Source organism: Bombina bombina, chromosome 7, assembly GCF_027579735.1.
Source record: "Bombina bombina isolate aBomBom1 chromosome 7, aBomBom1.pri, whole genome shotgun sequence".
Classification (NCBI taxonomy): domain Eukaryota; kingdom Metazoa; phylum Chordata; class Amphibia; order Anura; family Bombinatoridae; genus Bombina; species Bombina bombina.
In genome coordinates, this window is record NC_069505.1 from 496,515,414 (window position 1) to 496,534,517 (window position 19,104).

At 38.9% G+C, this 19,104-nt stretch overlaps 1 protein-coding gene across 2 annotated transcripts in view; it reads right to left on the reverse strand.

Moving 5' to 3' along the window:
• Positions 1 to 13,474, reverse strand: part of LOC128666852 (cytochrome P450 2A4-like) — a 51,788-nt gene extending 38,314 nt beyond the window's left edge. For both annotated transcript variants that reach the window (XR_008403276.1, XM_053721654.1), the window contains exons 1-3: positions 13,392 to 13,474; positions 3,915 to 4,423; positions 1,588 to 1,750 (exon numbers count right to left, since the gene is read on the reverse strand). Coding sequence is in view for 1 of the 2 variants with exons in the window: in XM_053721654.1 (XP_053577629.1) it covers positions 1,588 to 1,750; positions 3,915 to 4,094 (343 nt within the window). In the remaining variant the exon portion in view is untranslated. The remainder of the gene's footprint in view (positions 1 to 1,587; positions 1,751 to 3,914; positions 4,424 to 13,391) is intronic.
• Between the last annotated feature and the right edge of the window lie 5,630 nt (positions 13,475 to 19,104).

The following is a 19,104-nucleotide window of genomic DNA, read 5'->3' on the forward strand; positions in this document are numbered from 1 at the left end:
CCTCTGCAGACTGCCCCCTTATCTCAGTTCTTTTGACAGACTTGCATTTTAGCCAATCAGTGCTGGCTCATAAATAACTTCACGGGAGTGAGCACAATGTTATCTATACGACACACATGAACTAGCACTGTCTAGCTGTGAAACACTGTCAATGCACTGAGATAAGAGGCGGCCTTCAAGGGCTTAGAAATTAGCATATGAGACTACCTAGGTTTAGCTTTAAGCTAAGAATACCCAGAGAACAAAGAAAGTTTAATGATAAAAGTAAATTGGATCTGAATCATGAACATTTAATTTTGACTAGACTGTACCTTTTAATGGACAGTAAACACATTATAATTATAAGGCATTTCTGTTGTATTGCAGTAGAATAATATATTAGCCAATTCTAAAAAAAAACATTTTTAAAACAAATTAACATTTTTTACTGCAATTAGTTATCAATAGCCAAACTATTGGAAAATTGTTAACAAAAATATGCCCTTTCTGAATCATAAAAGAACATTTTGGGGTTTTTGTCCCTTTAATTTACAGTACAGATTATATAATCAGCTGTTTAGTAATTGTGGTTATATAACATGTTATCATTCTAGATAATCCTAAACTTCTGGACTGTGCTTATATCCAGAGGTCTAGTGATGGTAAAACCCGGTATATAATCAGCTGCTAATTAATTGTGGTTATATAACATTTTCTCATCCTAGATAATCCTAAACTTCTGGACTGTGGTTAGATCCAGAGGTCTAGAGATGGTAAACCCTGGTATATAATCAGCTGCTAATTAATTGTGGTTATATAACATGTTCTCATCCTAGATAATTCAAACATTCTGGACTGTAGTTAGATCCAGAGGTCTAGAGATGGTAAACCCTGGTATATAATCAGCTGCTTAGTAATTGTGGTTATATAACATGTTCTCATCCTAGATAATTCAAACATTCTGGACTGTAGTTAGATCCAGAGGTCTAGAGATGGTAAACCCTGGTATATAATCAGCTGCTTAGTAATTGTGGTTATATAAATTGTTCTCATCCTAGATAATCCTAAACTTCTGGACTGTAGTTAGATCCAGAGGTCTAGAGAAGTTAAACCCCGGTATATAATTAGCTGCTTAGTAATTGTGGTTAAATAACATGTTCTCAACCTAGATAATCCTAAACTTCTGGACTGTAGTTAGATCCAGAGGTCTAGAGAAGTTAAACCCCGGTATATAATTAGCTGCTTAGTAATTGTGGTTAAATAACATGTTCTCAACCTAGATAATCCTAAACTTCTGGACTGTAGTTAGATCCAGAGGTCTAGAGATGTTAAACCCTGGTATATAATCAGCTGCTTAGTAATTGTGGTTATATAACATGTTCTCAACCTAGATAATCCTAAACTTCTGGACTGTAGATAGGTCTAGAGATGGTAACCCTGGTATATAATCAGCTGCTTAGTAATTGTGGTTATATAACAAGGTCTCATCCCAGATTATCCTACACTTCTGGGTTGTAGTTAGATCCAGAGGTCTTGAGATAGGAAACCCTGGTTTAAGCTTACAAGAAGCTAATATTCAACACCTATAAGCATGTTCCATTCGCTTACCATAATTTTTGAAGAGGACATCAGCTACGGCCATAATTCCTCGTTCACTAAATGAATCACTGTTGTCAACCAAAGCCTCCTTCACAGCATCATAACCGATCAGAAACACACTACGATAATTTAATATATACACAGTGTAGACATTTCCATAGGTCTTGCTCAGCTAGGGAAAGATGAAGTATTATATATGAAACCTTTACTAAAGAAATATAAAACTTTTCTACATGATTTACTTTGAGGTATATGTAATTATTGTGATTATTGGTTATGATCCAACTGACTTGACAAATTCTCCTTGGATCTAAGAGCACTGAATACAGTCCTCAATTGACCCTAATAATACCATATGAAAATTATAGTCTAACATTATGGCCTCTATTAAAAGAACTATAAATTAAAAATTAAACTTTCATAATTGAGTAACACCTTTAAAATTGCTTCATTGTCTTGACATATTTTGTTGAAGTAGCATCAATGCATTATTTAGAGCTCAGAAATAATTGGTGGCTGCATTTATATGTCTGTTTTCTTTGGTTCATCCAGTGTGTTCAGCTATCTCCCAGTAGTGCATTGCTGCTCTTTCAACAAAAGATACCAGGAGAATGAAGTAAATTGGAAAGTTGTTTAAAATAAAGCATTTTATGGATCATGTTATTTTTAAAAATCTTATCTCCAGAAATAAATGTTTCCTCACAAAAGCATAAGTGTATGGTATTATTATTAGTTTTTTTACTTCAAACACTTATGGTTGGCGATTAGACAATTAGTAATTCCTCACACAACATACATTATATATATATTTTATTGCATACGGGGCATAACATGATCTAAGTGAGCCCCAGGGCAAAGGTGTAGGCCTCTGCAGTTTTAACAGCGCCAATTCCAAAGCTTTGAAACTCCTAATAGTATAATTTATCAGCATTCCTAATTAATAGACACCCATGTTGTACCGAATTGGAAATACTTCTCTTGAATCTTTCCATTCCCTTGGTTAGTCCACACCAGGGAATATGCACTTGTTCTGACTTCCTGTACAAATATGGCAGCAGGTTCTTTCTTGCCACCATATCTGTAAAGGCAATTCCATACACTTTGCTGACACTGTGAGACCTGCTTTTTCAGGGGATACATGGAGGGGCCAGACTCTAGCAGTTGGAGTCTTGGTACAAGCTGGTCCCCCTGTGAGGTGTGGGCCCAGTCTCTATTGAGACCTTTTTGCTTACTATAAATATGATTCTCTAAGTGTACTAATTATGATTTTAACTTTGTACTTTCAATATGCTTTAAACTGTAAAATGTAAGGTTCAGTTAGCCTATACATGGTTCTATGAAGAACCTTGTAGCAGAGTGGGATCTTTTAAAGACTTATGCTTAAAGGGACACTGAACCCACATTTTTTCTTTTGTGATTCAGATAGAGCATGACATTTTAAGCAACTTTCTAATTTACTCCTATTATCTAGATATGTGCATGATCGAAAAATTAGTTTCGGTTCGGTTCGGATCGATTCTGATTTTTTCGAATTTCGGTTCGGATCGATTCAAATTCGGAAAAATTTGAATGAATTCGTTTCGGATTCATTCGGATTCAAATAAATTTGGCTGGATTCGGTTCGGAAATTCGGTATGTGTTAGGTGAGATATGCTGTGTATTAGACTAGTATTATGTACTGTATATTAGGTGTAACCCATAGCAGAGTGATATAACCTAATATACTGTACAATACTAGTGTAATCCATGGCCATCCGAATTTACAGAATAAATCAGAACTAATTCGGATTTATTCGGTAGATTCGGCACTATTTTAATTCGGAAATTCGAATCGATCCAAAACGAATCGCACATGTCTACTATTATCAAATGTTCTTCATTCTCTTGATATCTTTATTTGAAATGCAAGAATGTGAGTTTAGATGCTGGCCCATTTTTGGTGAACAACCTGGGTTGTTCTTGCTGATTGGTGGATAAATTCATCCACCAATAAAAAAAAAAGTGCTGTCCGGAATCTGAACCAAAAAAACAGCTTAGATGCCTTCTTTTTCAAATAAAGATAGCAAGAGAACGAAGAACAATTGATAATAGGAGTAAATTAGAAAGTTGCTTAAAATTGCATGCTCTATCTGAATCACAAAAGAAAAAATTTGGGTTCAGTGTCCCTTTAAGCGCACAGCTTTATAGACTTTGGCCCTCTGTTCTAGGATATTTATTTCTAGAAGGGCGTTTAATAACAATACATAGCTATATTTATCACTGGTGTGGCAGGTGTACATGAGAGATTAGGGAAAGCCTTATCTATTTGTAAATATTTTTTACACGTATACCCTCACCTTCATCAGTGTTTGTGGAAATTCCCCAGAAGTAAAATATAGGAAGTTTCCCAGTATGGGTAGGGGAACAGGACCAGGTGAGAGGTTTCGTTCTTTCATCTTACGCCACCATGAGACCAGGTATACGATGATGGTTACACCGGTGATGAAAAGAAGTGTCTCAGCTATTCCAAAACCCATTGTAACAGCAAGAATTTGACAGCCACACTCTCTCCACTTCTCTTTCTTTCTTCCTTTTTCTTTGGACTTTGCCTCTTTATATATATATTTTTTTTATTGGGAATATGTTTTATTGCGTAAGCTTATGAAATTCTAAAATAGAATGTGGTTTAAAGTTTATCCAACAAAATTAAAAAAAACTTAAGTCTAATTAAAAAGATATGATATTACATCACACCGTGGCCATACCGCTCTATAATTAAATAGATTTTAGAAGTTGTATTGGCGAAAATATTCGGGACATCATAGGTAACGTAAAAGTGTTCCCATTCTTTACTTCATTCTTTAACCTATAGGAAAAATAAAAGAATGATTTTTTAACTTGGTCACTACAATAAAATATGTAAAATGCAAGTGCACGTCTACATTATTATATTTTAATCAATAACACACTTCTAAATACAACTCAGCACTAAGGGCTCCATGTACTAACAGGCAGGCGGACAGCTTCTCAACTTGCGAAGCTGTCCGCCCGCCTTCGCTATATACGGGCAGAGGATCTGTTGATCCGCTGGCCCGTATGTGTCATTACACACTCATCGCGCAGTGTGTAATGCCCGCCCCTTCATTCACGCGATTGAAGGGGCTGTCAATCACCAAGAGCGATCAAGCTCTCATTGATTTTCCCTCGCCATCTCAGAGGTGGTTTAGGGTCTAATGACCGCTGCTTCTTACATTGCAGGAACCAGGCTCGCATATAAGAATCTTCCCCGCAAGGGTTCCGGAGCAGCTTTCGCTACTCCGTACATGGAGCCCTAACTGTAGTGAAAGCTAGATTACAACATGACGGCATACACAACAAGAGGGAGGTGGGAAATAACCTAAAAACTATACATATATAATGTATTTATTTATGTTTCAAGTCTGCATCGGCTCCTCCAATAAGACAATTATTGGGTGGAGTTTGGCTTTTGAAAATTAATCACAGAAACAAGATGTTCATTTGTTGTAAAAATGTTTAGACTTGGCTAATATGCTATTTTACTTCAACAGAAATGTTTTATAAGTACAAGTGGTTTACTGACCCTTTAAAGAGAGAGAGAGAGAGAAAAATTTTTTATTTATGAATAAATAGAACATATAATTCTATGTGAAAAATGTTTGAATGTGAAATATTAGTATTTCATGTCAGGTTAGCGCACTTGGTCAAACGTGATAGGATTTGTGTCTATAGGGAAAACTTTAATGCGGTTATTCGAAGTTTGGCATGCATCAGATTAGCATGCTGGCAAAAACCTTTTACTTTCAACTTGCAATACGCGCATAAAGCTTACTTCTAGCGAGGTTAACGCGCAAGCGGGAGCGAAAAATAGTGCTCCACTCAATCTAGCTCATTGTCTAATATTAATGAATGGATCAATAGTAATGCAGCCCTGTATAAGCCAATAACAAGAGGCATACAGTATATGTGCAGCCGCAATTAGCAGATATCTCCCAGTAGTGCATTGCAGCTCCCGAGCCTACCTAGGTATGCTTTTTTTAACAAAGGATACAAAGAGAACAAGGTAATTAGATAACAGAAGTAAGTTGGAACGTTCAATACTCTGAATCATTACATTTTATTTAACTTTCACTTTGATTCTGTAATATACTAGCCATAGAGCCCTGAACATTATATGGTCTGACTACTTGTGTATATAAAGGGACAGTCAAGTCCCAAAAAAAGTTCATGATTTAAATCGGGCATGTAATTTTAAACAACTTTCCAATTTACTTGTATCGCCAATTTTGCATTGTTCTCTTGGTATTCTTAGTTGAAAGGTAAACCTAGGAGGTTCATATGCTAATTTCTTAGACCTTGAAGGCCGCCTATAATCTGAAAGCATTTTGACACTTTTTCACCACTAGAGGGTGTTAGTTCATGTGTTTCATATAAATAACATTGAGCTCACGCACGTGAAGCTCCTAGGAGTGAGCACTGATTGGCTTAAATGCAAGTCTGTCAAAAGAACTGAAATAAGGGGGCAGTTTGAAGAGGCTTAGATACAAGGTAATTACAGAGGTAAAACGTGTATTATTATAACTGTGTTGATTATGCAAAACTGTGGAACGGGTAATAAAGGGATTATCTATCTTTTTAAATAACAAAAATACTGGTGTTGACTGTCCCTTTAAATATCTCAGTGCACTAAGCACATATCTGATGCTTCTGCTGAAATGCGAATTAGGGAAATGGGCTTATTGATTCTTTTTTTCTAGGAGTACAGTGCATATTATCTGGCAGCAGATACACTTTATATAATCAAGTAGTCAACACCTCATTCTGCACAGAAAATCTGATATTTATTTAAGTTGTGAAATAAGTCTCTGCCTTGGTATGACCAATGTGTTGCATTTTAGTTAATATAAATAATATCTGATGGGTCAGTTTTAGGGATGGGCGAATGTGTTTATATTCAAATTAGAACGAATGTTATTGTAGAAATTCGATTTACATAATCGAATGTTGATAAGAACGAATATTCTTAAAAATTCTAAAATCGAATGCTTTTTACAGTTTTCGAATGTCACTTTCGAATTTGAATGTTCATAATTAGATCGAATGTAATATTCGATTTAACAAATACTATTCAGAAGTTCAATAGTTCATGTGGTAGGGAATTTTGTAAATTTATACATAATAGATACAAATCTATAAATTCAAATGTTTCTATTTCGAATATTGCATAATTCGAATATTTCATTTAAAGTGAAGGTAAACTTTGATGAATGAAAGCCCATTTTTAAAAAAAATACTATTAAAAACAGGAGCACATTCATTCATCAAAGTTTACAAAGCAGCCGTTTTGATTAAAAACTTACCTCTCTTCTTTGCACAGTCAGAGCAGCTTCCCCCACCCGGAGATCCTCTCTTTACACGTCAGCAATGACTAATCCGGCTTCCTCCAATCACGGCTTTCCCCCAGGGTAGTCATTGCCTGAGGCCATGCCATGGTTGGAGGAAGCTGGATTAGTTATTGCTGACGTGTGAAGGGAGGATCTCCGGGTGGGGGAAGCTGCTCTGGCTGTGAAAAAAACAAAGGTAAGTTTTTAATCAAAACGACTGCTTTCTAAACTTTGATGAATGAAAGTGCCCCTGTTTTTAATAGTATTTTAAAAAAACGGGTTTCATTCATCAAAGTTTACCTTCACTTTAAAGAAAGCATTATAAATACTATTACAAATATATCAATTCTAATTTTTTTAATTTGAATATTGCATAATTCGAATACATTAAACAAATGTTAGAATGTTGTACAAACATTTCGAAATTTGAAACGAACAAATGTGTTAAAATTCGTTTCATTTTTCGAATGTTGCAAAACATTTGCACATCCCTAGTCAGTGTGTGTGTGGGGGAGGGGGTCTGTATATACCCTCACCCTGTATTAGACCACCCTACTGTCCTTAAATCAGAGGGACAGTCCCTAATTCTAAGCTTTTTTCCCTCTGCTACATGTCCCTATTTGCAGATTTCCCCCCCCCCATAGACTGCCAGACACGCCTACAAACAACCCCCCACACCAACTGACTGCCAAGACACAACCATAACCCTGCCCACTATCCATCCTTAATCCCTCCCGTCCTGCTCACAAAATTGCTATGACCCCCTTTAACCTCCTGAGTGCCTAATACCTGCTCACAGATAACGCATATCCTTACTCTGTATACACACAGCATGCATTCACCCTGTTCACGAATACAACATGCACTAACACTGGGCAGAGATACAGCATGCACTCACCCTATACATAGATACAGCATGCCACTCACATTGTGCAAATACAGCATGCACTCACATTGTACAAATACAGCATGCACTCACATTGTGCAAATACAGCATGCACTCACATTGTGCAAATACAGCATGCACTCACCCTATGCACAGATACAGCATGCACTGACCCTATATATTGTTACAGCATGCACTCACATTGTACAAATACAGCATGCACTCACCCTATGCACAAATACAGCATGCACTCACCCTATACATAGATACAGCATGCCACTCACATTGTACAAATACAGCATGCACTCAACCTATGCACAGATACAGCATGCACTCACCCTATACATAGATACAGCATGCACCCACTCTGTACAAATATAGCATGCACTCACCCTTATGCACAGATACAACATGCATTCACCCTATACATAGATACAGCATGCACTCACTCTGTACATAGACACACCATGCACTCACTCTGTAAAGATACAGCATGCACTCACCCTATGCACAGATACAGCATGCACTCACCTTGTACAAATACATCATGCACTCACCCTATGCACAGATACAGCATGCACTCACTCTATACATAGATACACCATGCACTCACTCTGTAAAAATACAGCATGCGCTCACCCTATGCACAGATACAGCATGCGCTCACCCTATGCACAGATACAGCATGCACTCACCCTATGCACAGATACAGCATGTACTCACCCTATGCATAGATACAGCATGCACTCAACCTATGCACAGATACAGCATGCATTCACCCTATGCGCAGATACAGCATGCACTCACTCTATACATAGATACACCATGCACTCACTCTGTAAAAATACAGCATGCGCTCACCCTATGCACAGATACAGCATGCACTCACCCTATGCATAGATACAGCATGCACTCAACCTATGCACAGATACAGCATGCACTCACCCTATGCGCAGATACAGCATGCATTCACTCTATACATAGATACAGCATGCACTCACCCTATGCACAGATACAGCATGCACTTACTCTGTAAAAATACAGCCTGCACTCACCCTGTACACACACTGGGACTCACTCTATACACTGATACAGCATGCACTCACCCTATGCACAGATACAGCATGCACTCACTCTATACATAGATACACCATGCACTCACTCTGTAAAAATACAGCATGCGCTCACCCTATGTACAGATACAGCATGCACTCACCCTATGCATAGATACAGCATGCACTCAACCTATGCACAGATACAGCATGCACTCACCCTATGCACAGATACAGCATGCACTTACTCTGTAAAAATACAGCATGCGCTCAACCTATGCACAGATACAGCATGCACTCACCCTATGCACAGATACAGCATGCACTCACCCTATGCACAGATACAGCATGGAGTAACCCTATATATAGATACAGAATGCATTCACCCTGTAAACACAGTACTCATCCTGTACACAGATACATCCTGTACACACAAAGCATGCACACATCTGGTACACACTCAGCCTGCACTATCCCTCTATAAAGATACAGCCTGCACACTCTCTATACACAGATTCCAAATGCACTGAATCTGTACACACACAGCCTGCACTCACGTTGTGCTCAGATACAGCCTGGACTTACCTTGTGCACAGATACAGCCTGAGCTCACCCTACACATATAGCTTGCACTCACCCTATATACAGATACAGCATTCACTCACTCTGTACACACAGCCTGCACTCACCCTGTACACACACAGTCTTTACTAAACCTGTACAAATATATGTAGTGCGCTCACCCTGTATACAGAAACAGTCTGCAGTCAGTGTACATTGTGCAAACACACCCTGCACTCACTCTATACACAGATACAGAATGCACTCACCCTGTACACCCACTGGGACTCACTCTATACACAGATACAGAATGCACTCAGCCTGTACACACACTGGGACTCACTCTATACACAGATACAGAATGCACTCACCCTGTACACACACTGGGACTCACTCTATACACAGATACAGCCTGCACTCACCCTGTACACACACTGGGACTCACTCTATACACTGATACAGCATGCACTCACCCTATGCACAGATACAGCATGCACTCACCCTATGCATAGATACAACATGCACTCAACCTATGCACAGATACATCATGCACTCACCCTATGCATAGATACAGCATGCACTCACCCTAGGCGCAGATACAGCATGCACTCACCCTAGGCGCAGATACAGCATGCACTCACCCTATGCACAGATACAGCATGCACTTACTCTAAAAATACAGCATGCGCTCAACCTATGCACAGATACAGCATGCACTCACCCTATGCACAGATACAGCATGCACTCATCCTATGCACAGATACAGCATGGAGTAACCCTATATATAGATACAGAATGCATTCACACTGTAAACACAGTACTCATCCTGTACACAGATACATCCTGTACACACAAAGCATGCACACATCTGGTACACACTCAGCCTGCACTATCCCTCTATAAAGATACAGCCTGCACACACTCTATACACAGATTCCAAATGCACTGAATCTGTACACACACAGCCTGCACTCACGTTGTGCTCAGATACAGCCTGGACTTACCTTCTGCACAGATACAGCCTGAGCTCACCCTGCACACACAGCTTGCACTCACCCTATATACAGATACAGCATTCACTCACTCTGTACACACAGGCTGCACTCACCCTGTACACACACAGCCTTTACTAAACCTGTACAAATATATGTAGTGCGCTCACCCTGTATACAGAAACAGTCTGCAGTCAGTGTACATTGTGCAAACACACCCTGCACTCACTCTATACACAGATACAGAATGCACTCACCCTGTACACCCACTGGGACTCTATACACAGATACAGAATGCACTCAGCCTGTACACACACTGGGACTCACTCTATATACAGATACAGAATGCACTCACCCTATACACACACTGGGATTCACTCTATACACAGATACAGCCTGCAGTCACCCTGTACACACACTGGGACTCACTCTATACACACATACAGCCTGTACACACACTGGGACTCACTCTATACACAGATACAGAATGCACTCACCCTGTACACACACTGGGACTCACTCTATACACCGATACAGCCTGCACTCACCCTGTACACACACTGGGACTCACTCTATACACAGATACAGCCTGCACTCACCCTGTACACACATTGGGACTCACTCTATACACAGATACAGAATGCACTCACTCTGTACACCCACTGGGACTCACTCTATACACAGATACAGCCTGCACTCACCCTATACACACACTGGGACTCACTCTATACACAGATACAGAATGCACTCACCCTGTACACACACTGGGATTCACTCTAAACACAGATACAGCCTGCACTTACCCTGTACACACACTGGGACTCACTCTATACACAGATACAGAATGCACTCACCCTGTACACACACTGGGACTCACTCTATACACAGATACAGCCTGCACTCACCCTGTACACACACTGGGACTCACTCTATACACAGATCGAGAATACACTTACCCTGTACACACACTGGGACTTACTCTATACACACATACAGCCTGCACTCACCCTGTACACACACTGGGACTCACTCTATACACAGATACAGAATGCACTCACCCTGTACACACACTGGGACTCACTCTATACACAGATACAGAATACACTCACCCTGTACACACACTGGGACTCACTCTATACACAGATACAGCCTGCACTTACCCTGTACACACCCTGGACTCACTCTATACACAGATACAGCCTGCACTTACCCTGTACACAGACTTGGACTCACTCTATACACAGATACAGAATGCACTCACCCTGTACACACACTGGGACTCACTCTATACACAGATACAGCCTGCACTCACCCTGTACACACACTGGGACTCACTCTATAAACAGATACAGCCTGCACTCACCCTTTACACACACTGGAACTCACTCTATACACAGATACAGAATACACTTACCATGTACACACACTGGGACTTACTCTATACACAGATACAGCCTGCACTCACCCTGTACACACACTGGGACTCACTCTATAGACAGATACAGAATACACTTACCCTATACACACACTGGGACTCACTCTATACACAGATACAGAATGCACTCACCCTGTACACACACTGGGCTCACTCTATACACAGATACAGAATGCACTCACCCTGTACACACACTGGGACTCACTCTATACACAGATACAGAATGCACTCACCCTGTACACACACTGGGACTCACTCTATACACAGATACAGAATGCACTCACCCTGTACACACACTGGGCTCACTCTATACACAGATACAGCCTGCACTCATCCTGTACACACACTGGGCTCACTCTATACACAGATACAGCCTGCACTCACCCTGTACACACACTGGGACTTACTCTATACACACATACAGCCTGCACTCACCCTGTACACACACTGGGACTCACTCTATACACAGATACAGAATGCACTCACCCTGTACACACACTGGGACTCACTCTATACACAGATACAGAATACACTCACCCTGTACACACACTGGGACTCACTCTATACACAGATACAGCCTGCACTTACCCTGTACACACCCTGGACTCACTCTATACACAGATACAGCCTGCACTTACCCTGTACACAGACTTGGACTCACTCTATACACAGATACAGAATGCACTCACCCTGTACACACACTGGGACTCACTCTATACACAGATACAGCCTGCACTCACCCTGTACACACACTGGGACTCACTCTATACACAGATACAGCCTGCACTCACCCTTTACACACACTGGAACTCACTCTATACACAGATACAGAATACACTTACCATGTACACACACTGGGACTTACTCTATACACAGATACAGCCTGCACTCACCCTGTACACACACTGGGACTCACTCTATAGACAGATACAGAATACACTTACCCTATACACACACTGGGACTAACTCTATACACAGATACAGAATGCACTCACCCTGTACACACACTGGGCTCACTCTATACACAGATACAGAATGCACTCACCCTGTACACACACTGGGACTCACTCTATACACAGATACAGAATGCACTCACCCTGTACACACACTGGGACTCACTCTATACACAGATACAGAATGCACTCACCCTGTACACACACTGGGCTCACTCTATACACAGATACAGCCTGCACTCATCCTGTACACACACTGGGCTCACTCTATACACAGATACAGCCTGCACTCACCCTGTACACACACTGGGACTCACTCTATACACAGATACAGAATGTACACACACTGGGACTCACTCTATACACAGATACAGCCTGCACTCATCCTGTACACACTGTAGACAAAACCTACATTTTACAATACAAAGTAAAGATGATATTTATAAGTACAAAGACTTGTCTGATCTTACTATGGTTGGTGCAATGTTAATTACTTGTGCCCTTTCCCAAATGGGGAAAAAAAATGTTTTCAATGTGGATATTCAGCTCTCACCTTCAAACAATGAACTCTCTTGCTATAGGCAAGTTCTCTTGTTGATCCAGGAAGTTTCTGTGCAGAAGACACCTTCCTTCCTATAGTACAGGGCTGTAAAGATAAAGTCACGACTGTCTGTTTATAATCAGAGCCATCCCATTTCCTTAACCACTCCCATAAAGCAATATAGATTTCTATTCTATGCAGTTGATTCAATAACCTCACTTAAAGGGACAGTCTAGTAAAATATAAACTTTCATGATTCAGATTATAGGGCATGTAATTTTAAACAACTTTCCAATTTACTTTTATCATCAATTTTGTTTTGTTCTCTTGGTATTCTTAGTTGAAAGCTAAACCTAGGTAGGCTCATATGCTAATGTATAAGCCCTTGAAGGCCGCCTCTTATATGAATGCGTTTTGACATTTTTTTACAACTAGAAGGCGTTGGTTCACGTGTGCCATATATATATAACATTGTGCTCACTCCTGTAGAGTTCCTTATGAGACAGTACTGGTTGGCTAAAATGCAAGTCTGTCAAAAGAGCTGAGATAAGAGGACAGTCTGCAGAGGCTTAGATACAAGGTAATCACATAGGTTAAAAGTGTATTAATTTAACAGTGTTGGTTATGCAAAACTGGGGGATTGGTAATAAAGGGAGTGTTTATCTTTTTAAACAAAAACAATTCTGGTGTAGACTGTCCATTTAAAGGGACATGACTCAGGCAGAGCATATAATTTTAAACACATTTACAATTTATTTCAATGATCTATTTTGCCTCTTGAAGGAGCTAGCTGAATCAATTGGGTGAGCCAATGAAAAGTAGCATACATGTAAACTCACCAATCAGCAGCAATCTCCTAATAGAGCATAGCTGTTCCTGAGCCTACTTAGATATGTTTTTTTCCAGCAAAGGATACTAAGAGAATGAAGCAAATTAGATAATGGAAGTAAATTGGAAAGTTGTTTAAAATGACATGTTCTATTGGAATCATAAAAGTAGAATTGTGATATTAGTGTTCTGTTTAATATCTATTTGCTAGTGAATCAGTGGTGTAGAATGAAGCAGAAATATGTGAAGCTAGAAAGAGCATCTACATTGCATTTATTCTTTCTTTCCCTTTCTTTTTCTGCGGGCAAGATTACGAGCGGCGCGTTAACAGTTACGCATAAGTGAAAAGGGGTTTATTGTGGCTGTTTGCACACATCAGGTTTTCCGCTCATAGAGTTGAAAGTAAATGCAATCGCTTGAGCGCAATCACGATATACGCTAGAATGATTACCGCGTCCTCAGAGCTCTGGTTAACTGTTTTGCCAAACGAAAAGGTGTCACAAAACACATAAAAAATACATTACATAGTACAGTTACACTTATAATAACACTATCTGATAAAAAATATTTCAAAATAATATTACAATAAAAAGTTTTAAGGGCTTAAAGATTTGAGGTCTTATATCTACAGTATATCTATGCTTATATATAATCATGTATATATATGTATGTATATATATATATATATATATATATATATATATATATATATATATATATATATATATATATATGTGTATAGATATATAAATAGAAATATGTATTTTTGAATTACAAGAATATATTCTTCTATGTGAATTACATTAGAATCTAAAATATATTCATATTTTCCTGTCGGGTTAGTGCACATGCGAATATGCAATCGTATCTGCACTTGAGTAAGGTGTTAAAGTTTTTTTTTCACCTTTTTTGCTCCATTGTCTTCTATGGGGAAATACATTATCCTAAGTTCAGTTTTTTAAGCACTTCGGGTCAGCGCACGAGCAAAATCAGTTTTTATTTTCAACTAATAATACAACCCGATGCGCAAAAAGCTTACTTCTAGCGCAATTAACACTTGAGCAGGAGTGTTCAATAATGCTCCACTTGTAATCTGGCCCTTAAAGGGACATTAAACATTAAACAAATGCTAGATAGAATGATGCATTAAAACAAAAGATAAATCTGAGAATAACCTGTAGATCAGGGGTTAAGTCGAATGGGAACGCATAGGAATGGAGTTCCTGCACTATTTTTGCAGGAGGAACTATGTTCCCTCTGGATAGAGAACATAAACACTTCAGTAAACACTGCTGCTGCTGGTGGGAGGAGCTGGAGCGCAGTCTGGTTAGAGGGATAGTGAGATCCTCTAGTAATGGACAGTAACACTTCCTACAATATACTAAATGCAAGCTTGTCAGCAGTCCTGCTGTGTGATCATCCCGCATTGTGTGGAACAAATGGTGCTTGCATTCTTGTGTGGCTTTCTCTGGGGTTATTTAGATCCCCTCAGCAGAAATAGGACTATTGCTCCGTAAGTGGGTGAGACTCTGTGACAGAGGAGGATTCTCAGACCCAAAGGCAACCATTCAACCTTTCATTTGATTTAATTTGCTTTCATTAACCAAAGTGTATAGATTATATACATATAAATACAGTATGTGTGTATATATAAACAATATCAATTGCAAGGGGGGTTGGAAGTCTTTGTGAGTTCCCACACGTTTTTTAGTAGGACTTGACCCCTGCTGTAGATGCATTTTTTTTTTAAAGTTTCATTAGCTGTTTAAATATTGACAAATAAGTGTAACGTTTTAGTGTCTATACAATAATGGGAGCTGCCATGTTGTAACTTAGGTTACCTTCTCTGCTGTGGCCAATTAGGGACAGTTATAAATAGGTCACTAGAGTGTGCAGCCAATGGCTGTTTAGAATATAACAGTGTTCTGCACTTCAAATTCTAACAGGAACTGAAAAGCTCACAATTTCATAATTGAATTACGGGAAAAGGGGACAAAATAAACAATGAAAGTATAATGCAGAGTTTGTTTTTATATATACAATTTATCATGTTATATTATCTCAAAGTGTTTAATGTCCTTTTAATCTCTAATTTATCTTTCTTTCCCTTTCTATCCATCTTCCTTTTTTTCTTACCTTCCTTTTCTGTCTCTATGTCTGTCAATTCCTTTGGGACAGGGTACGGACTTTCATATCTGTTGGATGGATAAGACTATACAGTATTTGGTAGGACAGCAGCATATTCAATACAGACAGAAATCAGACTAAATAATTCCAAGCATGTTAAATTAAAAAATGGAAAAAATATGCTGACCCAGAGACACAGGAATTGCAATAATTATAGTTATGTGTAAGAACACAGCGCTCAGAAGTTAACTAAGAGCAAAGAGAGGGAAAATTGTAAGAAGTTCCGGCAAAAGAGAGCGCCAGATGGTACACGGATTGGCAAAATAGTGCTATATTTAAAGGTATCCATATCACAAACGATATTGCCAGTGAAATGTTCTTAAAGGGACATTCCAGTCAAAATTTAAATGCACAGATGAATTACATATTTGAATAGAAAAATATTTGCAATATAGATGTATGTGCAAACATGCTTCTAGTAAAAGTTATCACTGTTTTAGTGTTAACATTTTTCTCTGCACGTGCATGTGAAGCATAGCTAAATATTCTCAGTGAACCAGCATTTTAAATACTACAGCTGCTCTGAGTGTTAGTGGGGCTTGTATCATGTCAGCAATTAATCTGAGCAAGTGCTAAGTTTAAAATGCTGGTGCACGGAGCTTACTTAAATACACTTTTGAAACAGCAATATCTTTTATTAGAAGGATTTTTGCTAATACATATATTAAACAAATGCTTCTATTCAAAACTGAAATGCATCCATGTGGATTCCAATGTTGGTTAGAATGTCCCTTTAAGGGCTGAAAGCATCGCTGCAGTGTCACAAAGTGAGGAGATGGTTCTCTAACAATGGTGGAATGTTAAAAGCAATATTGCCGTCTGCTGCAAAGATGTAATATAAATGATCTTTTAAGACAGTACAGATGGCCCTCGTTTTACAACGGTTCAATTTACACCGTTTCAGAATAACAACCTTTTTTCCAGTCATGTGACTGCTATTGAAAAGCATTGAGAAGCAGTGCATTTATTAAAATAGCCAGTAGGTGGAGCTGTCCGCTTGTGTTGCAGCAAAGCCGCCAAGCAAGCGGAAATTAATCAGTTTAACCAGACCTGAGCTATCGAGCAGATTTCAAAGGAACAAGATCTTCCTGTCTATAAATCAGTCCAGATTGGAATGCATAGAAAGAACTGTTTGCAGAAAAATGCAAGTGAAGTCTGTGTTGTGTGTTTATTAGATTTATAATGCTGTTTGGCAAATGTTTTTGTTCATGTAACTTAGTTAAATTATATATTCTGTGTTGTGTGATTATTTTATTAGGTTTATAATGCTGTTTAGTATTTAAAGTCTTCATTTCAAAGCTTTAAAAATAATGTATTAGGTGTTACTTATGACAATTTTGAGAGGGGCCTGGAACCTATCTCCCTCACTTCCCATTGACTTACATTATAAACTGGGTTTCAATTTACAACGGTTTCGATTTACAACCATTCCTTCTAGAACCTAACCCCGGAGTAAACTGAGGGCTACCTGTATTTAATTGCAATGCAATATACATCATGGGCTAGATTACAAGTGGAGCACTAATTAGTGCTTTCGTTAGAGCACTAACAGCGCTAAAAGTAAGATTTTATTGTATTACAAGTAGAAAGTAATTATTTTTCATGCACTCGATAAGCGTTGTTTACTAAAGATATGTATAGGAATACCTATTTAAAAATACTTAGAACAGGTTCTACTATGTGAAGAAAATAGGAATCTGAAATATTTACAGAAAATACAGAGTAAAACACAAAAAATATTGAAACCGTTGAAATTTTTTTTTTCATGTTTTTAGCTATTTAAGTGGAAACGGCTCCAAAGTATATATATATATGTGTATTTATGTGTTTATATGTGTATATATGTTCGTATATACATATATACACATAAATACACATATATTTATACTTACACACAGTGCTTTTTTAGTAAAAGAAAAGTTGCCGGTACTCAAAAAAAAGGTGCCGGTACTCATTTGATTTTTAATTGATATATTCTGCTCAGTAACTTTGAGAAAATCAAAGGGACAAAACTATTTACAATGTTTGATGTATTTTGTATGTTTTGTGATTACAAATATTACATGTTATGAGTTGGCAGAGGTGGGGGTACTTAGTACCAGTGAGTACCACCACAAAAAAGCCCTGCAGCGTTGCGCGAGATAGCTTCAGGAGGCTCCAGAACTCTCGGCTATTAAGTTACAGCCGAGAGCTGGAGCTCCAAAAGCAGATGCCTGGTCGTTACAGGCGGTGACACTGTGTGTTTCACCGTCTGTAATGATCTTCTGCTGGAGCCGGCGGGAGGTGTGGGCGGGCGGCGGTGGGAGCAGCTCAGCAGCAGAGGGGGGAGGGAAGGGGAGGAAGTGGGAGGGCCCTACGCTACAGATATTTTTTTTTAAAAGGAACAAAAAGGATGGGGCAGCAACACTACAGAAAAGGTATTTGGGGGTGCGGGAGGGTGGTACTAAATGGCGATTGCGGGAGTGGGGAGGTGGTGGGACCACTTCACTACAGAATTTTTTTTTTATTAAAAAAAGCAGTTTATAGGTACTGCACTACATTCCCCACAATACCCTGCATGGGCCCGTGTACACGGGCTTTAACACTAGTATATACATAATAGCCCTTTCCATTCAAACACCTTGTCATATACCATATAGTTTTGAACCCTTATAAAACTTTATTCTTAATATTTCTATGAATATTTTTTATTAGATAGCGTATATATGAG